The sequence below is a fragment of the Cervus elaphus genome, chromosome 5 (genome assembly GCF_910594005.1).
Source record: "Cervus elaphus chromosome 5, mCerEla1.1, whole genome shotgun sequence".
Lineage (NCBI taxonomy): Eukaryota > Metazoa > Chordata > Mammalia > Artiodactyla > Cervidae > Cervus > Cervus elaphus.
Window position 1 is genome coordinate 107766243 of NC_057819.1, and position 26836 is coordinate 107793078.

General features: G+C 36.7%; 1 protein-coding gene across 10 annotated transcripts in view; it reads left to right on the plus strand.

The window, feature by feature from the left end:
- The window catches only part of MBTD1 (mbt domain containing 1), a 67801-nt gene that overhangs the window by 19245 nt on the left and 21720 nt on the right, over window positions 1–26836 (plus strand). For 7 of the 10 annotated variants that reach the window (XM_043904114.1, XM_043904111.1, XM_043904109.1 and 4 more), the window contains 5 exons: window positions 7989–8190; window positions 11763–11902; window positions 13214–13328; window positions 14156–14241; window positions 24328–24445. In XM_043904114.1, coding sequence (XP_043760049.1) covers window positions 8037–8190; window positions 11763–11902; window positions 13214–13328; window positions 14156–14241; window positions 24328–24445 — 613 coding nt within the window. In that variant the 5' untranslated portion in view covers window positions 7989–8036. The remainder of the gene's footprint in view (window positions 1–7988; window positions 8191–11762; window positions 11903–13213; window positions 13329–14155; window positions 14242–24327; window positions 24446–26836) is intronic. The other 3 variants (XM_043904115.1, XM_043904116.1, XM_043904117.1) reach the window with 3 other exon arrangements.

Consider the following 26836-nt stretch of genomic DNA (forward strand, 5'->3'; position numbering starts at 1 on the left):
ATAGAGGAAAATAATAGAATGGGAAAGACTAAAGATCTCTTCTAGAAAATTAGAGATACCAAGAGAACATTTCATGCCAAGAAGGGCACAATAAAGGACAGGTATGGGCCTAACAGAAGCAGAAGATATTAAGAAAAGGGGGCAAGAATACACAGAAGAACTATACAGAAAAGATCTTCATGTCCCAGATAACCATAATGGTGTGATCACCTAGAGCCAGGCATCTTGGAATGCGAAATTGAGTGGGCCTTAGGAAGCATCACTACAAACAAAGCTGGTGGAGGCGATGGAATTCCAGTTGAGCTATTTCAAATCCTAAAAGGTGATGCTGTGAAAGTGCTGCACTCAATATGCCAGCAAGTTTAGAAGGCTCAGCAGTGGCCATGGGACTGGAAAAGGTCAGTTTTCATTCCAATCCCAAAGGATGTTCATACTACCTCACAATTGCGCTAATCTCACGTGCTAGCAAATTAATGCTCAAAATTCTCCAAGCCATGGTTCAACAGCACGTGAACCGTGAACTTCCAGATGTTTAAGCTGGATTTAGAAAAAGCAGAGGAACGAGAGATCAAATTGCCAAAATCCGTTGGATCATGGAAAAAGCAGGAGAGTTCCAGAAAAACATCTACTACTGCTTTATTGAGTACGCCAAAGCCTTTGTGTGGATCTCAACAAACTGGAAAATCCTTAAAGAGATGGGAATACCAGACCACTTGACCTGCCTCCAGATAAATCATATTGCAGGTCAAGAAGCAGCAGTTAGAACTGGACATGAAACTACAGATTGGTTCCGAATCTGGAAAGGAGTATGTCAAGGCTGTATATTGTCACCCTGTTCATTTAACTTATGTGCAGAGTACATCATGCAAAAAGCACAAGCTGGAATCAAGATTGCCGGGAGAAATAGCAATAACCTCAGATATCCAGATGACACCACCCTTATGGCAGAAAGTGAAGAAGAACTAAAGAGCCTCTTGAAGAAAGTGAAAGAGAAGAATGAAAAAGTTCGCTTAGAACTCAGTATTCAGAAAACTAAGATCATGGCATCCAGTCCCATCACTTCATGACAAGTAGATGGGGAAACAATGGAAACAGTGCGAGACTTTATTTTCTTGGATTTCAAAATCACTGCAGATTGTGACTGCAGCCATGAAATTAAAAAGACACTTGATCCTTGGAAGAAAAGCTATGACCAACCTAGACAGCATATTAAAAAGCAGAGACATTATTTTGCCAACAAAGTCCATCTAGTCAAGGCTATGGTTTTTCCAGTAGTCATGTATGGATGTGAGAGTTGGACTATAAAGAAAGCTGAGCTCCGAAGAATTGATGCTTTTGAATTGCAGTGTTGGAGAAGACTCTTGAGAGTCCCTTGACTGCAAGGAGGTACAACCAGTCCATCCTAAAGGAAATCAGTCCTGAATATTCATTGGAAGGACTGATGTTGAAGCTGAAACTCCAGTACTTTGGCCACCTGATGAGAAGAACTGACTCATTGGAAAAGACCCTGATGCTGGGAAGGATTGAAGGCGGGAGGAAAAGGGGACGACAGAGGTTGAGATGGTTGGATGGCATCACCAACTCAATGGACATGAGTTTGAGTAAGCTCTGGGAGTTGGTGATGGACAGGGAAGCCTGGCGTGCTGCAGTCCATGGGGTCGCAAAGAGTCGGAAACGACTGAGCAACTGAACTGAATGAATACATTTTGATATGTCCACACAATAATTTGATCTTGCTACTTTGTGATAAATGAATTACTGATACTCACAACAGGAACAAATTTCATAATAATATGCTGAGTGAAAACCATACCCCCTCCCCCCAGAAAAAGTTGTATGATTTCATTTATATTTAAAACTTTGAAAAAACTAATGTACAGTGACAGAAAACAGATCAGTAAGCTACTTGGGGAGAAGGCAATGGCAACCCACTCCAGTACTCTTGCCTGGGAAATCCCATGGACGGAGGAGCCTGGTGGGCTACAGTCCATGGGGTTGTGAAGAGTCGGACATGACTGAGCAACTTCACTTTCACTTTTCACTTTCATGCACTTGAGGAGGAAATGGCAGCCCACTCCAGTGTTCCTGCCTGGAAAATCCCAGGGACAGAGGAGCCTGGTGGGCTGCTGTCTATGGGGTCACACAGAGTTGGACACGACTGACGTGACTTAGCAGCAGCAGCAGTAGCAAACTACTTGGGGAACAGGTGGGGCCACTGGAGGGAAAGAATCTACAAAGCAGCATGAAGAAACGGTGATTCTGGACAGGTTCTGTATCTTGACTGTGGTGATAGTTTAATGAGTGCTGTATTTGTCAAAACTTGCCAAGACAATGGTGAAAGGGATATCCTTGGATTGGCAGCTATACAGGAGGTCTGGAAAGCAACCATGCTATATTGGAGGAGGATGGACGAAGGTGGCTCCAGGATAAAAATGAACCTTTAACAGTTGAAGGATTTAGAAAAAGGCAATAGGTACTTTGAATAGTGATTAAATGAAAAAAGAATGAGACAATTGCTTAACTCCAGGAAAAGTTATACCAAAATGGAACACAAAGAGTTTCCTGGTAGCCTAGTGTTAGGATTTCAGACTTTCACTGCTGTGGCCCAGGTTCAATCCCAGTGACTGGGCTGAGGAGCAGTAAATATAATCACATAAACACTGGTTATATTCCCCTTGTGTTACTTGGATGACATATTCTGTGTTTGCAGGGTGAATGGAAGAGATTAGAGTATCTGTCTAGAACAGTAGTCCTTAAGATGCTTTGGAAAGGGCTGCATACTGTATATTCCTCTTAAATTATTGTAATGTTAAGGGTTCGAAGAGGGCTTTGAAGTAAGGAAAATTTCCTAAATATGTTTGATCATAATCTTTTTTTGAAAAATGTTAACAGCCTATAGTTATTAAAACTAAAATGTTTGACTCTCTGAAATTTTAGGTTTATGTTCTCTTAACAAGTTGAGTCAGGATAAGATACTCTCTATTGACTCTAAAAGGTCAGTAAATGTTAGCTGCTAACCAAGCTGACTATAAAGTGGATGACAAGTTTATATGAAAACTCTGGGTGTAAAAGATAATCTCTGCATGGAGTTAGGGTGTATGAATTTATTACAACTTAGAATTGTAGCCAGTTTTTACTAAATGTATATTCCAGGCATTGTGGAAAATATTTCATAGTGTCTTTATGTTGCCCTCAGGAAAAAAAAAAATATGTCAAACTTTTACTCTGGCCTTCAAGGGCTCTGGTAATCTGACTGTAGCATCCTCCTCTAACCCCATCACCGATTAGGTACAGCTACCCTGACCTTTCAATGTATCAAGTACATGCCAGTCCTAAAGCCTTTGTCTTGCCTTTTCCTTTGCCTAGAATATTCCGCACCAGACATTCAGTGCAGTTCAGTTTAGTTGCTCAGTCGTGTCCAACTCTTTGCGACACCATTGACTGCAGCACGCGAGGCCTCCCTATCCATCACCAACTCCCAGAGTCCACACAAACTCATGTCCACTGAGTTGGTGATGCCATCCAACCATCTCATCTTCTGTTGTCCCCTTCCCCACCTGCCCTAAATCTTTCCCAGCATCAGGGTCTTTTCAAATGAGTCAGCTCTTCGCATCAGGTGGCCAAAGTATTGGAGTTTCAGCTTCAACATCAGTCCTTCGAATGAACACCAGGACTCATGTCCTTTAGGATGGACTGGTTGGATCTCCTCACAGTCCAAGGGACTCTCAAGAGTCTTCTCCAACACCACAGTTCAAAAGCATCAATTCTTTGGTGCTCAGCTTTCTTTATAGTCCAACTCTCACATCCATACATGACTACTGGAAAAACCACAGCCTTGACTAGACGGACCTTTGTTGGCAAAATAATGTCTCTGCTTTTTAATATGCTGTCTAGGTTGGTCATAGCTTTCCTTCCAAGGAGTAAGTGTCTTTTAATTTCATGGCTGTAGTCACCATGTACAATGATTTTGGAGCCCCAAAAAGTAGTCTGCCACTGTTGCCACTGTTTCCCCATCTATTTGCCATGAAGTGATCTTAGTTTTCTGATTCTTGAGCTTTAAGCCAACTCTCCTCTTTGACTTTCATCAAGAGGCTCTTTAGTTCTTCTTCACTTTCTGCCATAAGGGTAGTGTCATCTAGATATCTGAGGTTTTTATTTCTCACTGCAGTCTGGATTCCAGCTTGTGCTTCATCCAGCCCAGCATTTCTCATGAGGTACTCTGCATTTAAGTTAAATAAGCAGGGTGACAATATACAGCCTTGATGTACTCCTTTCCCTATCTGGAACCAGTCTGTTCCATGTCCAGTTCTAACTGTTGCTTCTTGACCTGCATACAGATTTCTCAAGAGGCAGGTCAGGTGGTTTGGTATTCCCATCTCTTTCAGAATTTTCCACAGTTTATTGTGATCCACCCAGTCAAAGGCTTTGGCATACTCAATAAAGCAGAAATAGATGTTTTTCTGGAACTCACTTGCTTTTTTGATGACCCAGCGGATGTTGGCAATTTGATCTCTGGTTCCTCTGCCTTTTCTAAAACCAGCTTGAACATCTGGAAGTTCATGGTTCATGTATTGTTGAAGTCTGGCTTGGAGAATTTTGAACATTTCTTTGCTAGCGTGTGAGATGAATGTAATTGTGTGGTAGTTTGAGCATTCTTTGGCATTGCCTTTCTTTGGGATTGGAATGAAAACTGACCTTTACCAGTCCCATGGCCACTGCTGAGTTTTCTAAACTTGCTGGCATATTGAGTGCAGCACTTTCACAATATCATCTTTTAGGATTTGAAATAGCTCAACTGGAATTCCATCACCTCTACTAGCTTTGTTCGTAGTGATGCTTCCTAAGGCCCACTTGACTTCGCATTCCAGAAATGTCTGGCTCTAGGTGAGGGATCACACCATCTTGATTATCTGGGTTGTGAAAATCTTTTTTGTATAGTTCTTCTGTATTCTTGCCCCCTCTTCTTAATATCTTCTGCTTCTGTTAGGTCCATACCATTTTTGTTCTTTATTGAGCCCGTCTTTGCATAAAATGTTCCCTTGATATCTCTAATTTTCTAGAAGAGATCTCTAGTCTTTCCCATTCTATTTCCTTTATTTCTTGGCACTAATCATTGAGGAAGGCTTTCTTATCTCTTCTTGCTATTCCTTGGAACTCTGCATTCAAATGGGTATATCTTTCCTTATCTCCTTTGCTTTTCACTTTTCTTCTTTTCACAGCTGTTTGTAAGGCCTCCTCAGACAGCCATTTTGCTTTTTTGCATTTCTTTTTCTTGGGAATGGTCTCGATCCCTGCCTCCTGAACAGTGTCACTAACCTCTGTCCGTAGTTCATCAAGCACTCTATCAGATCTAGTCCTTTAAATTTATTTCTCACTTCTACTGTATAATCATAAGGGATTTGATTTAGGTCATACCTGAATGAACTAGTGGTTTTCCCCACTTTCTTCAATTTAAGTCTGAATTTTGCAATAAGGAGTTCATGATCTGAGACACAGTCCACTCCTGGTCTTGTTTTTGCTGACTGTATAGAGCTTCTCCATCTTTGGCTGCAAAGAATATAATCAGTCTGATTTTGGTGTTGGCCATCTGGTGATGTCCATGTGTAGAGTCTTGTCTTTTGTTGTTGGAAGAGGGTGTTTGCTATGACCAGTGCGTTCTCTTGGCAAAACTCTATTAGCCTTTGCCCTGCTTCATTTTGTACTCCAAGGCCAAATTTCTCTATTACTCCAGGTGTTTCTTGACTTCCTACTTTTGCATTCCAGTCCCCTATAATGAAAAGGACATCTTTTTTGGGTGTTAGTTCTAAAAGGTTATGTAGGTATTCATAGAACCGTGCAACTTCAGCTTCTTCAGCATTACTGGTCAGGGTGTAGACTTAGATTACCATGATATTGAATGGTATTCCTTGGAAACCAACAGAGATCATTCTGTCGTTTTTCAGATTGCATCCAAGTACTGCATTTTGGACTCCCTTGTTGACAATGATGGCTACTCCATTTCTTCTAAGGGATTCCTGTCCACAGTAGTAGATATAATGGTCATCTGAGTTAAATTTTCAAGCAAGATTATTCAAGTGGCTGCCTTTTTTGTGCTCAGGATCCTTCCTCAATCTCATTTGACTGCCCTTGCCTTGTCCTTTTCACATGCCGTGTATTGTCACATGGCCTTGCTTGAATCTTTGCCAACTGTGGATTCGTCTGCTGTAAACTTTACAAGAACCATTGATCTTTCTTTAGCCTCTCTGAGAAACAAATGCTTGCTGAATGCTGAACGAATAAGAGAAAGAAACTCATCACTTAACCAGGTTCATAGTTCGTAAATGGCAAAGCTGAATCTCAAACCTGGGTCTGTCATAATTCTGTGTTATTAGCCCCACACTGATACAAACAAGGATTGTCCTATTCCCTACCAGTTTACCAGTATTACCTGTATTGTTAGACTTTTCCTTTTGAATTGCCTTCAGAGTCTTATTTTTTTTTTTTGAAATCTTCTGGTGGTAGCAGATTTTGATTCTTTGAAGATACATGTGATTTATAGAAATAACTAAAAACTTTTCAGAACCAAATCTGCTGAATAATCAGGCTAGGGAAAACAATAGTCGGAGATTAGGAGAATAATTCTAAAGTGGCTACAATCAGCTTTTCTTTTTTAAATTGGGTCTAAAAGAGAGTTCTGAAAGATGAATAGTTTTTTTTTTTTTAATGTGGCAATATTTGTAGAACATTTGTAGAGCCTCCCAAGGGGTGACTTCTTAAGATTGTATTCATTTGAGTGTATAATATTTCCATTTTATGGATTGAAAAACTACTTCTTTTGCTTTCATAGTTACACATAATGCAAGTGGAAAATCAGTCCCCCTCCTCAGTGAAACTGTTTAATACCAGCATATCTGAAAATGATAGTTTGTTTAGTAAAACTAAGAGATGCATTTCCATGGTTTTATCTTGTGAAGCTTTGGAAATAAATTTCAGCTTTGTTACTACTGGTCACGTTAAGACTTTAAACTAGCCAGGAAGGAAACTGTGCATAAAGTGTAAGATGATACCAAGAAACTTATAACTGGGCAAAAGAATAAGATAGGTACCAGACTCTAAAGATTTTTTGGTTGACAATTTTCACTCTGCTGTAACTCAATGTATGTTTATTGATGGTTTGGTTTTGTTTTGTTTTTTTTTTTTTTTTCATTTCAAATATTCCATTTTTTTTTTCTCTTTGTTATTTCCTGCTTTGTTAACTTTCTTATCACTGAATTTGAAGTTTTGGAATTGCTTTCAAGAACAGTTGGGGTGGTGGTAGGTATTAGTTTGGGGATTTTTTGGTGGCTTGAATAAGGGAATATCTTTTGGAAGAACATATGAGTAGCATTTGCTGAATGTGATACATAGTATCTTTGTGCTTGTTTTTTTAAAAGGGCATAGTGTTTAGATGAAGATAATTGGGTTATGTCTAACCATTTATGTTAAAGAAAAAATGAAATAGTGTTACATGTAGAAATGCTATCTTCTATAGTTTTTGAAATAGCTAATATCTAAAAATTGTCTCTCCCAAATTTAAAATTTCCAGTCTCTGCAGAAATCCTAGTGATTTTTAAAAGCATCTATTTCCTGGATGCTCTAAATTAAAATAAAACTTTTAAATTTTAGAGATAAAAGGCAAATTAAGAAACCATCTATTTGTTATGAGTATTTCACTAAAGTTTAAAAAAATCATCTGATCACATTTTTGTAGAGAACTAATTTATCTAGTTTATGGCAGAACTTAAGTTACATCTTCTGACTCCCATTCAGTGTTTGTTCCATCATTGTTATTCCTTTTAGCTAACATGGTAGTTAATAGGTTTATGCCTCATGGAAATGAAGGGCTCCATTTTGACACAGACATTTAGATTTTCATTTTGCAAACCTCATTTATCACAATTTGAACTAAGGTCTTCTGGGTGGTGTACATGAGTGCTATATCATAGTTATTGCTTTCTTGTGCTTTGAAGACTGAACATTCTTCACGATCCAAAAGGAACAGAAGAGACTCATTCGGGATGTTTGACGGTTATGATAGCTGCAGTGAGGACACAAGTAGCAGCTCCAGCTCTGAGGAGAGTGAAGAGGAAGTTGCTCCTTTACCTTCTAATCTCCCCATTATCAAAAACAATGGCCAAGTGTACACATACCCAGATGGTAAATCTGGCATGGGTGAGTATACAGCGTATACTTCAGCTCAGGTGAACTGCCTTCACCTTTATCATACCTTTATATTTGAGGGTATGTTTTGATTCCATTTCTCCTATCATTTCCCTTAAAATTTTTAAAGAATAGTAAAGAAACAGAATCTGAAACTTACAGTTCTAGATAAGATCACTGGATTTGTGTTAGATCTCTTTATTAACAAGTATTATAAAATGAAAACAAAAAGCTGTTGAGAAACTTGATGAGACTTAAATTCTGTAATTAAATAATAAATCCCTATGTAATTCGAAGTGTGTAAGATAATAGACTTCCAGAATTGAGAGAAACTTTCAAGGTAAGTCTCCCTTCTCTGTAACAATTCCTTGTAAGTTTTTTGTTTTAACACTTCAGTGATAATGTATCTCTAATTACCAGAATATTCTTTATATTGAACCAAGATTATCCTTACTCTGACTTTTGTCCTTTTTCCCTTCACACAAAAACATTTATTTTTAGTGTTTCTCTTGGGCATACTGAGTAAACCTAGTTGCTTCAAGCATTTCTCATAGCATCACAGTGTTTTAATTCATCAGTATCCTGCTCACTTTCTTCTGGAGATATTTCAGATTGTGTGGTAGTAGGGTGGCAACTTGTCCTGATTTGCCTGATACCCTCCTGGTTTTAGAATTATCCTGGAAAAGACCTCAGGCAAATAGTTGGTCACCTTGTGTGATTAGATCAGAGGTTGTTCAACTTTTATCTCTTTTCTTCAGGACACTGTGTTACCATTTAAGCATATTCCTAATTTGGTCATCTAATGTTGAATGCAGTGTCTTCTGATTGTCATTTGCAGATTTGATGATTATGCCTTATAGATTATATTCTAATATTTTGATTAAAAGTTAAGCATCGAAGGGCCTGGTACACAATCATTCATACCGTGTCAAAGAACTTAACTTCACTTATCAGGACCCAGTAGGTGTGGTCATTCAACCAGTTAATAGCTACCTAGATCTTTTCTACTTTAGCTTGAATTTCTCAATCCTTAATTGACAAGAGCTACATGAGAGATTTTATCAAATGTGTTAACTCCTATTAATATACATCTTGCCATGGTTTAGTTATAACATACTAATGTGGTAATCTGTCACAAGAGGGAGCTTTATATGTGCCGGATTCTGTTTTAAAGTTACAGATAGGAATAATATAGAATAAAGTCCCTGGTGGAGCTTACATCCTAGTCATGGGAGTTCTAGTTTGACATGTTCAATTCTTGGCAAAGACATACTGTCCCCTTGGGATTGCATTTTTTTTAACCTACGTGATCCGCAAACCTTTTAATCTGTTCTAGAATTTTTACAACAGAAAATCCTTCAGGCTTTTTTCCCCATTAGACCCCCTTTATCTCTCACCCTCTGGTACCTTACATTTTTTTCATGATTTCTTATAATTTATAAGTACTGGTTAAACTGTAAGTCCCTCCAGTTGTAACTGTTTAGGTGGAGATTTAAACCCATTGAAGTAGTTGTTTGCTATGTTATCTTTTTTCCCCCCAACTTTATTGAGGAATAATTGAGAAATACAGTTGTATATGTTTAAATGTATAAATGTGATTTGATATCCATGTACCTAGTGGAATGACTACCAAGATCAAGATAATTAACACATCCATCACCTCACAAAGTTAACTTTTTATTTATTCAACTGTGCTGTGTCTTAGTTGTGGCATGCGGACTCTTAATTCCCTGACCAGGGATCAAACCCAGGCTCCCTGCATTGTGAATGTGGAGTCTTAACCACTGGACCACCAGGGAAGTCCCCAAAAGTTAATTCTGTGTGTGTGTCATGTGAGCACAGGATCTACTCAGCAAGTTTCAAGTATATACTATAGTAGTAGTATTAACTACAGTCACCATGCTATATATTAGATCATCACAACTTTTTCTTTTTGTAACTGAAAATTTGTACCCTTTGGCCTTCATCTCGCCATTTCTCCCTCTTCTCAACCCTTGGCAACCACCATTCTATGAAATAGGCTTTTTTTTTTTTTAATTCCATGTAAGTAATACTATACACTATTTGTCTTTCTCATTTTGGCTTATTTCACTTAGCATAATCCCCTCCAGTTTTGTCCTTGTCAGAAATGACAGTATTTCCTTCTTTATATGGCTGAATAATCCTCTATTATAATGGATAGTATCTACTTTACATATATGTATGCATTTACATATACATTTATGTATAACTTGTTTTTTTATCCTCCCATTCATCAGAAGGCATCTAATACATTTCTCTTACTTGGTTATTGTTAACAATGCTACAGTGAATGTGGGAGGTCAGATACCTTTCTGATACACTGGGCTGCAGTCGACTAATTTCTGATAAGGGCACCAAGAACACGTGACAGGGAAAGGACAGTTTTTAGTGAATGGTGTTGGGAAGTTAGATATCCATATGTAGAAGAAAAGCTGGACCTATCTTATACCACATAGAAAAATTAACTTGAAATGGTGTAACAACAAACACCTGAAACAATAAAACCCCTAGAAGAAAACATAGGGAAAAAGCTCCTTGACCTTCATCTTGACATTGATTTATTGGGTAAGACACTAGAAGCACAGCTAATAAAAGCTAAAATAAACAGTGAGATTACAACAAATTAAAAAGGTTCTGCTCAGCAAAGGAAATAATATATTGAAAAGACAGCCTACAAGATGGGAGAAAATATTTGTAAACTATCTGATAAGGCGTTAATACCCAAAATACACGAAGAACTTGTACAACTCAATAGTGCAGAAAAAGCAAATAATGTAATTTAAAAATGGGCAAAGCACCTGAATAGATATTTTTTTCCAAAGAAGACCTACAGATGGCCAATAAATACATGAAAAGGTGCTCAGCGTCACTAATCATCAGGGAAATGAAGATGAAAACCACATTGAGATATCACCTCATACCTGTTAGGATGGCTCGTGTCAAAAAGACAAGAGATACCAAATGTTGAGGAGGATGTGGAAAAAGGAAAACTCATATACTCTTGGTGGTAATGTAAACTGGTACAGCCACTATTGAAAACAGTATGGTGATTCCTCACAAATTTGAGAATAGGACTACTGTATAATTCAGCAGTCCCACAACTTGTATATCTTCTGAGATTCACTCGTTGTTACCCTTATGTTTCAATCTTCACAATATTTTAAAGACCTGTGCTTTGCTTTGTATTACTCTTCACTTGTACTGCAGTTGCTTTTCATCTTTTGTTTATAATCCTTTCAAACATTAGATCTTGTAATGTCTGGCACAAGGTGAGCACCAAGGAAATGTTAGTTGAATCTAACTTACATTTGTGTGTCTTTTGATCCTTTTTAAAGCCTTTCCAGACTTTATTGTCAGTTCTTCTGGAGCCTATAGCCATGGCATCATTCTAATCTTTCCCCTACCTTTTATTTGGATTTTTCTAAAGTAACAGAAGAAATTTTCTATCTGCCTGAAGAAATGCTTTAAAAATTGAAACTTTCAGATAATTGGAGGAATTATTAAACTGTTAGATGAAAATCAGTTTTATGATCATAACACCAGTGTTTTTATTTGTTAATTAGCTACCTGTGAAATGTGTGGAATGGTTGGTGTGCGAGATGCTTTTTACTCTAAAACAAAGCGTTTCTGCAGTGTTTCATGTTCAAGAAGTTACTCGTCAAACTCCAAGAAGGCAAGCATTTTGGCCAGACTTCAGGTAACGGTACAGAAACCTTCTTGTTCTTATATCTGTTATTTCTATGGCTTTCACTGTTTGTCTGTCATTTGATTGTGATTCACTACACTCCACCTTTATCTAATTAGCCTGTTAGTATTTTATACCCCACATTTTTAAGAAATATGTGAGCTTGTCCATTCTATAAAATTTGAGCAGCTGTTATAAATAGAGAAGGCATACTATCCAAAATAAACTATGAATTGTTTGTGTCTTTTTTTCTAAATAAGTATATATGTAATAAATATCTTTTTATATATATACGTAAATAAATTGAAGCCATTTTTCCCCCTGGTTTTCTTTGTAATTAGTATCAAGGTAGAAACTTTCAGTGTTGGGGGCAGGGAATGATTTACCCTTCGGTGTTATTTTTCCATTATTTTTGGTTTGTACTTTTCATTGCAACCCCTTTGATACCTTAACCAAGGGTATTTGGTTAATCCAACTAACCTTTTTGGAAACAATCATAATGCTAAAAGAAAATTTTCTTCCTATAAATGTACATCAGTGCCTACAAAATGACTGGAATGCCTACAAAACGACTGGAATGCCTACAAAACGACCGTTTAAGTTATTACTATAGTAGCATATAAACAACTTTATAAAGGCATCACATAGCTGGTTTTTGTAATATATTTTATTTGAATGATCACATTTGTCTTATTCATCTTATTGTAATAAGGTAGCACATAGCACTGAAAGGATTATTTAAGTTCCCCAAATTAAGGAAATACATCACTTAGATGTATTTCTGTATTTCAGATAGACAGTCCCTAAAGATCCTGAGCAATGGTCTGTACCCAAATGGATGGCAGTTTGTCACACTGTGAATTTGGCCCATGATCATTTTGTCATTGATCTTTTGCATTAGCGCTAAAGGTATAAACCTCAGTCACTTGCTGTTTAAACATTGAATTATTTTTTTCTTATATAAATAGTAATGCTTAGCAACCTGCATGAGTGAATAACCACTGGATTTATCTAGTACAAGATGGAATCTGTTATCCACCACAGCCTATAGTTTAACATTTTATGGGATATAATTTTTTATTAATATATTAATTTGCATATTGCTATTTAAGTCTGTGCCAGCTGTGCTACCCATTTTAGATATCTACATTGTAGCAGAATTCCAGAAAACATTTCTCATGTGAATTTTCTTGTATGTTTCCTCTGCTTTAATAATTTTCTAAACCCTCAATGTTTCCTTAAAATGAGTAGTATGCAATCAAGTTAGTTTTCACATTTGGGGGTGGGGAATGATAAAGAATCCTATTTACTTAACTTTTCTTGTTTTAGGGTAAGCCTCCAACAAAGAAAGCAAAAGTTCTTCAGAAACAACCTTTAGTGGCTAAACTAGCTGCATATGCTCAGTATCAAGCTACCTTACAAAATCAAGCAAAGACTAAATCAGGTAATATGGGTGAATGCAAGAGGTAAACTATTTGATACTAATTCATCTAGTTTTAATTAATAACATTTTAATTTTGGATTCTATTAACTAAGCTATTTCTGTTCCCTATTTGCACATAATGACACTAGGCTTCTTTCATTTCAGTAAATTATCCTAGAAAAGTATAGTGTTTACAAGTTATGGTGCTTGTGACAGTCTCCTTAATAATACTCTTTTTTATTTTGTTTATTATTTATTTTTTATGCATTGATTCTCTGGCTGTGGACAGTGGGAAACATTGTGGTGATAAGGCAAAGAAATATGACATTTATTAGGCTTCAAAGGGATTGGGGAGAAGAGAGTAACAAGAGAAGGAGATTGAGGAAAGGATCTTTTCTAACAGAAAGATTCTTAACAGGAGTGCAAAAGCAAGGCAGTAAGTAGGGAGTCAGACAGTAAAGAACGATAGTGAAAGTATTAGGTGGTAGATACTGGATAGAAATTTCAGTGAAGTGTGCAGTTAGAGCTACATGGGAATAAAACACAGGAGCAGTCAGAACAGTGTTTGTTATCCTGAACATATCTTCTTTCACTTGTTCTTTGTTTCTTATAATTGGAGAGCTCTTGCCTCACTTCCCAAGGAGCATGTCTTGTGTGTAGAAAAGTTAAACTGTTTGTTTGCAAATATGATATATGCTAAAGTTCATATTTATTTACAGAAGTTTTGTCTTTATAGGAAAAAACAATTTAGAGGTGATAAATATGTGTCATTTCAATTATAAAGTAATAACCTTCTTACAAATAAAAGATCTGAGAACTCCAATATATCTAAACTTATTTTATTTCAGCAGCAGTCTCCACAGAAGGTTTCAACTGGGGTAACTACATCAATAGCAATAGCTTTATAGCAGCTCCAGTTACCTGCTTTAAACATGTGAGTATGGAATTTTCTGTTTGTGTTGAAATGCTTAATCATCGTTTAAATCTGAAGGCACAGTAGCATTTTTTAAACATCTTATCCTTAGAAGGTCTTTATTTTATACATCATAATGGAAATGTTTCTTTTTTGTTAATTATTGTACTTACTAATAGTTACATAACCTTAAGTTTTATAAATAAAGGTTTCCTTTAAAGACATTGCAAGTTGAAATTATTTTAAATGGGAAGGTGTGAGTCTCATCCAATTTTCATATTAAGTTGAACCATATAAAATTACTTGTTTTGTGTATCAAAAATAGTTGGATATTAGCAAAATCATATGGTTCAACCTCATAGAAACCATCCATTGTATGTTACCTAAATTTTTGTGATTTGACTTAATAATTGAGAAGAGGAAAGATCTAGTTTTGTTTGGTCATGAATATAAAATCACAAAAACAAAGAAGGAACTATTTATTAGCAGTGTAGTATTGTGGACTGAAATTATTTTTTGCAAGATGTTCTTTTTAACAAGTAGATTGTCACAGACATTTGAAGTAATTGAGAGTTATGTTTAAAATGTATCTAATGATAAATTCTTTCCTTTTGATTTAATTCCTTTTGATTCAATTATTTGTGCTTAATTCTCTTCAATACTTTTTTAACCTATAAGTTTTAATTTATATTTAAAGGTTCTATCTGCTACTGACCGTGTATAAGAAGAAAAGAATTTAGAAAGTTAATGAGTGAAGTTTTGTGTACACTTAACATATTGTTAACTTAGGGCTTTCCTATTAAATAATAGCATGTGAACAAAACTGAGCTTGAGTTCTTGCTGTGGAAATCAAAATAAATTTTAATTCATTTGTGGCCAATAAAGGATCTTGATCAAGGCCAAGCCTATTAATTCAGTGGTCGTAATATAAATTAAAGCCAAACTCATTCGTTTGCTAACTTTTCTTTCTTGAAAGTACAGGTGTTAAGCCCTTAGTCAATGGCCTGCCATCTGAACCAGCCTAAGTGGAATCTTGGACACTTAAATATACTGTAGCTGATATATTTTATTGAAATGTTGGTAGTAGTGTCATACTTGTGAGAGATGTTAAATATATGGCCCCAGTAGCTTTCATGAGAACTACAAAACAGATCTTTAACTCTCCTCTCCTGAGATGGTTCTTTTCTGATACAAAGAATATCAGAATTAGATTAAGTCCTCATTTATAATAACTCTTCCATTGTAGCCTTCTGGAACATTTGTTTGTTGTTTCCTTCTGAGTAGCCTTTATCTCTTTTTCTATCTTTAGTATTTTGGTTTTCTAGGTTTAATACCATAACCCATGTCCAGCTATTTTATATAAGTAGTCAGAATATTTTAAAAATAGTATTTCAACGTCCCAAGATATAATATTTTCTTCCATGTCAATATCTTTGAATAGTAATACTGTGCTAAAGTTCTTTGCAAGAAAATCTCTATTATAATGAAATTGTTTTTTTGTCTTAAACAAATTGAAATTTTTTACAATTGATAAAAGAGCAGCTAGCTTTAGTTAGCTGTATAGTTAATAAGGATACTATGGGATCTCTTTTTTCTCATTTACAAGCAAAGTGTCTGTCACCCAGTGCCTTCCTGCTCCACTCATCTTCCTTTACTGTCTTTTCCTTATTAACTAGGAAACATTTTCTATTTTTAATGTCTTAGTGTTTTTCAGTGCAAAATGAGTTTGCTTTGTTGCCTTAACCAGCATTTTTATTTGAAGTCATTTGATTTAGAAGGTGAGACTTCCTATTGTACTTGATTTTGTCCTTTAGAGTTGACTCTTCATGGTTCTCCCCCTTACATAGTTTTTGCATTCTCCAAGGAAAATTACTAGCTTTTAGATTTATTGTTGCTAGGAGGAGCTGCAAGCACAGGGTCCTGCCTTGACTCATCAGTTTTCCAGTCTTCTAACACTTGATGCCTGCTCTAACACTTGTTCATCAGTAAAGGCCCCTTCCTCCACACTCTACACCTGCATTGTCTCCAACTTGAGCATAGGTTGAGAGCCTTTCCCTACTCTGAGAGGATTCTTTTTTCAAGCATAATTTTTAAAAATATTCAATCTGTGAGAATTCCCTGGTACTCCTGAGATTAGGACTCTGTGCTTTAACTGATGGGTCCCAGGCTCCATTCCTGATTAGGAAACTAAAATCTGCAAGCCAGGCAACACTGAAAAAAAAAAAAAAAAGTCTAAAAACATGGAAACAGAACTGTTCTGGTTGAACCAGGACTTGAGTGTAGGGTGGTGTCACAACTTTGCTTGCCTGGTTCTTTAGCATACTCAACCTTTTATGCAGTAAGGACCCCAGGTAAATACTTAATATATTCCAATACTTAAAAATGATTATGATTAGTTCTAAAAGCATAGAATTTCAATGGAATTCCTCTTTACCATGGTCTGTCTTTAAATTTCTGGAAAGTTTCTGCAAAATATGTCATAGGCCAATACTCTGTACTATTGCTGTAATTATGCTTAATGGTTTATATAGTCAATCATTCAGTTACTTTTGACATTCTTTATAGTTATCAGTGTAAATGGAGTCAAGTTTTCATTAAATATATCTACTTAGAAATCTGCATATTATTGCTGTATATGTGATGCAACTTTTTATCTAGGTGATAGTTTTCAGACTTCTTTTTTTTTTTAAGCACTACAGTTCCTCTTTTTTCTAATAAACATAGCTAGGATAAAGGAAATTTATACCAGCTGGTCAGGAAAGAGTAGAATGAATTGACTGGAGCCTTGGCACCTGACTCTTGGCTTTCCCTTCTTTGGCAGTGTCTGTGGTTGGAAACCACTAAATTTGGTAATATCATTTTTTAAAAAAAATTTTATTGGAGTATAGTTGTTTACAGTATTTTGTTGGTTTCACATGTTAGGTAATATACCATTTTTAATTATTCCTGAATCATAGGGTCACAAAGCTGTAAATTATCTTAAAAATCATCTAGTTCATCTACTCCATCTCTTATTATAAATTAAGGAGCTCTTGCTACCTTTTTCAGTAGCTGGATTGAAATTTTCAACTTTGGGCTTTAACCTGCAGTTTTTTGGGTTTTTTTTTTAATTCTATTTATTTATTTATTTATGGCTGTGCTGGGTCATCGTTGCTGTGCACGCTTTTCTCTAGTTGCAGAGAGAAACTCTAGTTTCAGTGCAAAGGCTTCTCAGTCGTGGCTTCTCCTGTTGCAGAGCATGGGCTCTAGGACACATGGGCTTCAATAGTTGCAGCAAATGAACTCAGTAGTTGTGGCTCCCAGGCTTTAGAATGGGCTCTAGTAGTTGTAATGCATAGGCTTAGTTGCTCCACGGCATATGGGATCTTCCCAGACCAGGGATTGAACCTGGTCTCTTGCATTGGCAGGTGGATTATTAACTACTGAGCCACCAGGGAAGCCCTTGTTTTTGTTTTGTTTTAATGGTTTTGAATTAAGCCCCTATAGGAAAAACCCTTCTGTGTTTCACCTTAACACAACTACCAATACCGTACTTCTAATACCAGATGAGTGGGTTTTCCGCCCCATCAAATATTTCTCTGACACCAGCTGAGTATCCTACAATTTAGTTTAATTCTGACACTGTCTATCTGGAATTATCATCAGATCCCACACTTACAGGCTCAGTCCCACAAGACTCCCGCCACTCCAAACACCAGTTGCAAGTCCCACATTGTCATCTCTGCTTTTGACAGATTAGCTATAAATCAGGGTTCCCATGACCCCTTCTTTGGGTTTGATAATTTGCTAGAAAGGCTCACAGAATTCAGAGAAATGGTTTACTATCTTATCATCAAGGATATAATAGAAGAGATGAACAACCAGATGAAGAGATGTGTAGCACAGGATATATGAGAAGGAGCACAGTTTCCATGCTCTCTCAAGTACACCACTCTCCTAGCACCTTTACTCATCCACCAGCCCAATCCTATGTATTGGGATTTTTATGGAGGCTTCATCACATAGGCATAATGGGTCATTAACTCAGTCTACAACTCCTTTCCCTCTCCTGGAAGATGGATGATGGGGCTGAAAATTCCAAGAAGCTTTTAATCAGAGTTCGATCTGTATGGTGACCAGCTCCCATCCTGAAGCTATCTAGGGGCCCACAAAGAGATGCCTCATTAGAACAAAAGACACTGCTGTCATCCAAGAAATTGCAAAGGATTTAGGAGCTCTGTGTCTGGAATCAAGGTCAAAGATCAAATATTAGAACAAAAGATGTGTCTAGTGCTCTTATCCCTTAGGAAATTACGACGGCTGTGAAACGTCTATACCAGGAACAGGGCCAGAAACTAATCTATTTTTTTATTTCACAGCTTCTAAAAGCAATAACCTTATCTTTACTAACTGTGGAAAAATCTTCAAAATACTTCTGCAGTACTGCATTCCAGTTAGGTACCCTATGTTAATGAAATTCACAGACTATTTTCTCCTACTGGCATTTATGTTTGAACCCAAGAGAGTTGTTCTGTATGTATGAAGAATATGTAGCCTTAAAGCATTCTTAACTTTTCTAATATCATAGTCTTTTAAGTAGATACACTCTATTCCCCATTATTTCCTTATAAAATCAAGTACAGAGAGTTCCCTGGTACCTAGTGATTAGAGTTTCATGCTTTGACCGCCATGGCCCAGATTCAGCCCTTGGTAGGGGCACTAAGATCCTACAAGCCATGCAGCATGGCCAAAATAAAAAAAAAAATCAAGTAGAATATTTCTTTCAAGATTGCAGGGAGAAATAACATCCTCAGATATGCAGATGACACCACCCTTATGGCAGAAAGTGAAGAGGAACTAAAGAGCCTCTTGATGAAAGTGAAAGAGAGTGAAAAAGCTGACTACATTCAGAAAACTAAGATCATGGCATCTAGTCCCATCACTTCATGGCAAATAGATGGGGAAACAGTGAAAGACTTAATTTTGGGGGGCTCCAAAATCACTGCAGATGGTGACTGCAGCCATGAAATTAAAAGACGTTTGTTCCTTGGAAGAAAAGCTATGACCAGCCTACACAGCATATTAAAAAGTAGAAACATCACTTTCCTGACAAAAGCTATGGTTTTTCCATAAAAAACCATATGGTGTTGGAGAAGACTCTTGAGAGTCCTTTGGACTGCAAGTAGATCAAACCAGTCAATCCTCAAGAAAATCAGTCCTGAATATTCATTGAAGGGACTGATACTAAAGCGTCAATACTTTGACCACCTGATGTGAAGAGCTGACTAATTGGAGAAGACCCTGATACTGGGAAAGATTGAAGGCAGGAGAAGGGGACGTCAGAGGATGAGATGGTTGGATGGCATCACCGACTCAATGGACATGAGCAAGCTCCAGGAGTTGGTGATGGACGGGGAAGCCTGATACAGGGTCACAAAGAGTCGGACATGACTGAGCAACTGAACTGAAGCATTACAGCACAGGCCAAAATGTTTCGATATCAAATGTATAAGAATCTTAAAAAGCTAAAATCATATGCCTTTAATTACGAATTTACAGACTTCAAGTTTCTTTTGTTTGGTACCTGAACTATATATTCTGATGTCAGTTTATTGATACAGTCCTTGCTAAAAGCAGAAATGTAATCATCCTACTTTTTTTTCTCCCTTGAAAATAGTTGTATTTATGTAATTTCTAAAAAGGTCCTAAAAAAAAAAAGGTCCTTTGCCTCCACAAATAGCACATTGTATTGCTTACATGATGTTTTCTAATCCTCTGTTTTGGTCCAGCTATTTTGAAAGGGATAAAGTTATAAATATTTCTTTGCAACAGGCATTAAAAATGTTTTTTGAATATATAAATTGAATATGTATATTAAGGAGAAAAAAGGCTTTTTGTTTGTGTATGTGTGGTAACTGGTTTATTAGTAAAACTTGGGTCTGTGTTTATTAGTAAAATAGTCTCTTTCAAATAAAACTATTCTTTGTTTTTTTCCCCTAGCTTTAACCATGCATACATAACTCCATTGAAAATAAATATGACTTCACATCCTTTTTAACTGAAGGTAGTTTTCAGTATGTCATCCTAGATTGCAGAGTTTCTTTCTAATGGAAGTAGAACTTTTTAGTTTCTGGTACTTGTTAGTACTCTAATTTAGCTATTGTGTTGCCACAAAATAAATTCTCTGTAGGAAAGCAGTGGCTTCTGGTAGTATATAATATATAATAAAATATGATAAAAATAATCTGTTTCAAGGAAGGCCTAAGTAACCTAGATTATTTTCATTTAATATTTTTTAAAAATTATGAACTACTTTATGCTTTTCAAATTAGTAACCACTGCTTCCTTTCTCTTTTTACGTACACTAGCATTCCATCAATTTTTTTTAGCTTTATTTATTTATTTTTGGCTGTGCTGGGTCTTCATTGCTACACGCAGGCCTTCTCTAGTCTCAGCTAGCAGGGCCTTCTCTCCAGTTGCAGTATGCAGGCTTCTCATTACAGTGACTTCTCTTGTTGAAGAGCAACTAGGCTCAAGAGTGCACTAGCTTCAGTAGTTATGGCACGTGCCTGCTTAGTTACCCCACAGCTAGGGTTCCCAGACCAAGGTTTGAACCCACGTCCCCTGCATTGGCAGGTGGATTTTTAACCACTGGACCATGAGGGAAGTCCAACATTCCCTCATTCTCAATCTGATTTTCACCCCAAGCATCCCATTTTCTCTTTGTACTTTCCTTGTACTCCTAATCCCCCTTCTATTGTGCGTGCGTGCTAAGTCGCCTCAGTTGTATCCAACTCTGTGACCCTATGGACGGTAGCCCTCCAGGCTCCTCTGTCCATGGGATTCTCCAGGCAAGAGTACTGGAGTGGGTTGCCATGCCCTTCTCCAGGGGATCTTCCCCACTCAGGGATTGAACCCCTGTCTCCTATGTCTCCTGCATTAGCAGGTCAATTCTTTACCACTAGCACCACTTGGGAAGCTGCTATGACCCAACCCCAAAAGTAGGTCTTATTATCAAATCAAAAGGTGAGTGGACTTTCTGGAGAAAGAGGGAACTGTTTTATTTTTCTGTTCCTACTTTCTGTCAATTCCAGCAAATGACATTTAGGACTTCTAATTCTTTTCTAGTCAATTTCCTATGTTGTTTTTTCCCCTTTTGGCCATATAATAGCTTATCTTTCTCTCCTAGTTGCACTTTAGTCACCATATGCCTATTAGTCAAAGTATTTTAATGGTGGCTTTTTGTATATTTGGCATATCATTATTAGGATCAATAATAGTTGCCAGTGTACAACTTCAGGGCTGACTTCTGCCCGGTTGAATTCTATTACTACTGAAGATTCTGATTATCAAAAGTTACAAGTTTGCAGCTCTGTGGAGGGAAATCTGTATTTCTCCCACAAAGCATCATGTGTGTAATGTGTCAGCCTTCTGAGAGTCTAAATACTAGCCATCTGGGCTATTGGACTATCTGGGAATGTTCTTAAAGTACAGAAAAAGTAAGATTCCCATCCAGTTACTTTCTGGCGGACAGTCAGGTGGAGGTTATCGTGCGTCTGTGTTGGGGAGCCCTCAGCATTTGGATCTGGCCGTGACCTGCAGGACCTGATGACAGCTTACCTTGCAGGGAAGGAGAGTCGCCCCCAGATAGCCCTCACGAGTGGCCCTGGAGCAGGAAGTGATGAAGCAGATCTTCCTGGTTCGGGAGGAGCCTGAGGTGGACCTCTCGTCCTGAGTCTGGAAGGTAAATTTGTTGTTACCTGTAAATGATGGTTCTGCTAGTCCATGCTATGCCAATCCAGACTTTCAGAGGTATCCCTCCTGCCAGCAAGAGAAGACAGATGACTTGGCTGAAGATGGCTCTCGAGCCCTGGGTCATTTAGTCTTCCACACTTAAGAGGATCCATTTTAAACAAAAGGGCAGCTGTATCTTTAAAATTCCTTTATTATTTCAACACATTGAGCACATACTACGCAGTGACGATTGTGCTCTTTTCTGTTATTGTTTTTGTTCGTTTTTTTTCTTAGAGTGAACCATATGGATTGGTTTAAGAGGGCCTAGCAGAACCACAACCTTACAGGCAAGAACAAATGTCACTTTCTGCTACTTTCTCCTATACCAATCCAGACTGTAGGGACGAAAACATAACATCCCCCAACTATAGTGAGCATTAACTTTATTTTCTAAGTGAGCAAGCATATTGACCCTTGTTTTTTTAATAAAATGTGACTAAAAGTTATTTTCTCCAAACAATTGTTAAAAGACTTAAAAAAAAAAAAGTCAGTATGACATTGCCACATCTAACTCAAAAGGGAGTCCTATATACCAAATTCTTTTAGCAGTGTGCTCATCTTTACACACAGCTTGTCAGCATAACCATGCGTCTTCCTTCTTAATGAAAGATAAAGCCCATTTCATAAGATTTGGCAGCCAAACAAAGAGGAATGGATATCCTACCTTAATTTAATGCATACATTCCACTACATCTGTCTGGTGTAATTGGTTTATCCTCACAGAAATTAATACATGGTCTTTGTGTTAATATATGGTAGCTTAATCTGTTACCTGTCTTCCTTCCAGCCTCTCCTTTTCTGATCGTATCTGCTGGCAATAGGGATGGCCCTACAGTCTAGAATGATATAGGGGGAGATAGCAGAACCTGAAGAGTCCATTCTTTCGATTTAAAAATGGCAGAAAGAGGTAGTCATAATGGATGTATTATTTTTTGTACAGCTCAGGAAGATAGATATGTGTATCCTTCCAGAATTAGAAATAGTTGAGATAGGCCACTGTATCCAAGTGCTTGAAGTATATTCTTTGCTTGCTACTTAAAGAAATAGCCATAAGTTGATTCTGTGTTTGATTTCTTGACTTATCTTAGTTCAGTATTATTTGACATTTTCTTCCTGTCCTTCAGAAATTCCTTCAGCTATTGAGAGCATACAGGTTGAGTACTGTTTTAAGCTAACCGCCTTTTGGTTTAGCGACCACCCAAGATGAGCAGCCTTGCATGGAAGACATTTGCCCAGTGTTCAGATGGACTAGTTTGCGTGACTCTTGGATATCTTTGTGTTTAGCCATCTTTTAGCTTTGAAGCTATTTTGTCTTTTCCTGATTTGTTCATGTTATCAAGTCTTTTACATCTTTACCTAATACTTCTTGTGATCAGGGTTCTGAATTGTATTTAATGAGGAGCTGATTATCAAGGGCCACAGAGACTGTTTGGTATTATCAGCATTTAAACTCCTAAATTCACTTTGGTTTAATTAGCCATTGCTAAATTCCAAATAATGGTAAACTGCCTCAAATTTAAGGATTAAAATATAATGGAAATTGTAATTTGGAAACACATTAAATGTTGGCAAATCCCTTCATGATATTCATTTAGTTTTCTGAGTCCCCATCTTAACCATTTGTGTGGAGGCTGATTACTACCAGATCTAACATTGAAAGTTTTCTTTGTTTATTGTAATTCCTGTGTGAGAAATTTTGAAATAATAAATCATTTAACAATTTACCATGTACAACTCTCCAAAATCTCTTTAACTTCACCGTTTTAACAACTTTATCTGGTGCTTTTGCCACAAGTCTGTTGTAACAGACTATATTTATATTCTGCGAACTTAACTGAAGTTGAAAATACAGATAACTAAGTTTTGTTTCTCTGTGTTATTGGAAACCACGTTGCTGATTGGAATTCTTTCTTTCTACTCTTTAGCCAGATCTTTTAAAATTAGAGGTTAAGGTAAAGTACATTCATTCAGTTCATGATAAAACAATTTTTAAGTCAACTTTTTCCTGTGAAACCTAATATCAAGTTTGTAATTTGGCATTTATAAAAATTGCTCTCAAGTCTTATATTTGGGCACTATTGAATTTTGAACTGGATATGGATCAGTTGTAGTATATGTGAATTCTCTTCGTCTTGAGCTTGTCCCTGACACTGGCTTTTTCTAAATAGAATAATGTGATGCAAGGAATAACAATTATATTTTTAGAAAAAAAGAATCAATTAAATGGTATTTTTAGTTTAATGTTACCATGATTGAATAGTAGTGCTTAATTTTGAACCATGTGTTTTAGACTTGATTTCATAAGATGATAATTTAATAATTTTTATATGACAGGCGCCTATGGGGACCTGCTGGGGTGATATCTCAGAAAATGTGAGAGTAGAAGTTCCCAACACAGACTGCAGCCTACCTACCAAAGTCTTCTGGATCGCTGGAGTAGTAAAATTAGCAGGTGAAAACCGTGCATAATAATTCACTTTAAAAATCACTTCTTTGTAATTTGTAAGAAAGCATATTTATAAATTTTCAAGTATTGCCAAATAAGTATGATAAAGGGCAGAGGTTAGCAAATTTTTTTTCTGTAAGAAAAAAAAAAAAACAGTAAATATTTTCAGCTTTGTGAGCAATCTCTGTCGCAACCATTTAACTCTACTATCATAGCATAGGAGCAGCCAAAGCGATGCATAAATGAATAGGTATGGCTGTGTTCTACTAAAACTTTTTTTATGGGCACTAAAATTTGAATTTCATATAATTGTTACATATCATAACATTACTTTACCTCGAATTGTTTTTCAACCATTTAAAAATGTAAAAACTATTCTGGATGACAATAGGCCAAATCTGTGGGCCCTATAGTTTCCTCAACCTCTACAGGGAAATACTTCGGAAGGTAACAAAAAGTACTAAAAAAAAGCGATATGGTCCATAATATCAGAAGTAAACTAATGATGAATATTTCATCTATTTTAGGTACTACATTTTCTTCAGTCCCACTTCTTCCATGTATCCCAGCCCTTTTTACATTGTTGCCCATGAAGTAAATGTGTTAGGTATCTACTATATTAGACCCTGTGGGCAGGTGATATGCAGACTTAAAAGATTTCTTTTTTTGGTGAACTTACATCTGCTAAATATTGAATACATTTTATGACAAGGTGCTTAGTAAGTGGTATGGTAGGATACTGTGATACTTCAGAGGAGGAGCAGCCACTCAGATAATAAGAGGTATCCTGAGATTATTGGAAGAGGTATCTTACTCATCCTACTCTTTCTAGTCTTATCTCCAGCCATCTTCCCAAAAATGCCCTTCCAGTTCCACCCTGTGTACTGCTGATAGACTTAATTTACCTAAAAATGATCTCAATTCCATTTTTCTGTCTTTAGTGGCTTCTTTGTCCTTAAAGAATCAGGATGGTCAGCATTTACAGCTATTATTAAGTTTCACTGTCCACCACTGAACAGATTTTTTATTGTTCCCCGACATAAATGACCCATTCTGCTGAGATTAGTTTTCCTTCCCTCTCATACAGCATGTTCTGTGTCACCTTCATTCCTTTACTCACTCTCACTCTCTCACTCACCGTATTGAACCCAGTACAGTTCCTGCCTTTTCCATGAAACATTTCCCCAGCTTATGTAAGTGAAAAAGTGAAAGTGTTAGTTGCTCAGTCAGGTCTGACTCTTTGGAACTCCGTGGACTGTAGCCTGCCAGGCTCCTCTGTGGAATTCTCCAGGCAAGAATAGTGGAGTGGGTAGCCATTCCCTTCTCCAGGGGATCTTACCGACCCAGGGATCAAATCTTGCATCGCCGTCAGATTCTTTACCATCTACACCACCAGGGAAGCCCCCAGCTGTACAGACATTCTCTAAATCCCTGTATTATTCCCTGTACCTTGTTTAAAACAGCAATATGTATTTTTTGCTTGATGTTTAAATTTTTGCATATAAATGGCTCTAAAGATCAATGCATTTAATACTCAAGACTTATTTCTATCTTCCATCTCTGGTTTTATATTTCTGTTATTTATTCCTAATTGCAATATATATTTCATTTTAAGCCACTTTAATGACATTTTAGAAGTGAACCTGTTGTTGATCATGAACCCAGAAATTACAAACAGTTAGCAAGTCATGAGTTGTTCTGTGAATTACTGAATTTTAAAACTAAAAGTTTAATGCTATAAATTTTCAAAACCTAAATATTAACACACGAAAATGCTAACTAAACTTAGCTTCCAACCTGAAATACAAGTTTATTGGGCATTTTTTATTCCACTAAAGACCTTAATGTTTTAATCTGTTATCAAGATAAGGTTTATTAAAAGGAATAAACAATAAAAATACTTTATCATGTAACTTATTTCACTGAGAGAAAAATATTTTAAATAAGCAAAGAAACAAACACTGTTCGTCAAAGACAAGCTTACAGAGATGACAAAGCTGATTATGGGTGACTGTTACATACATCAGAGGGTTTCTTTGAGGAAGTGATATTTTATACTTTTATTTTCTTTACTGTTGTATGTATTTAATAAAAGTTTGTCTGTTTAAATATTTAAAAGATAAGGTTTATTAAATTATAAACAGTATATATATATATATATATATATATATATACTATTTGTTCTTTCCAGGAAATAAGTCTTCCCATTTGTTTAGTGCATGCGTGCTTAGTCACTCAGCCGTGTCTAACTCTTTGTGGCCCCATGGACTGTAACCCACCCAAGCTTCTCTGTCCATGGAATTTTCCAGGATAGAGTAGTGGAGAGGATTACCATTTCCTACTCCAGGGGATCTTCTTGACCCAGGATCGAGTCTCCTACATCTCCTGCATTGGCAG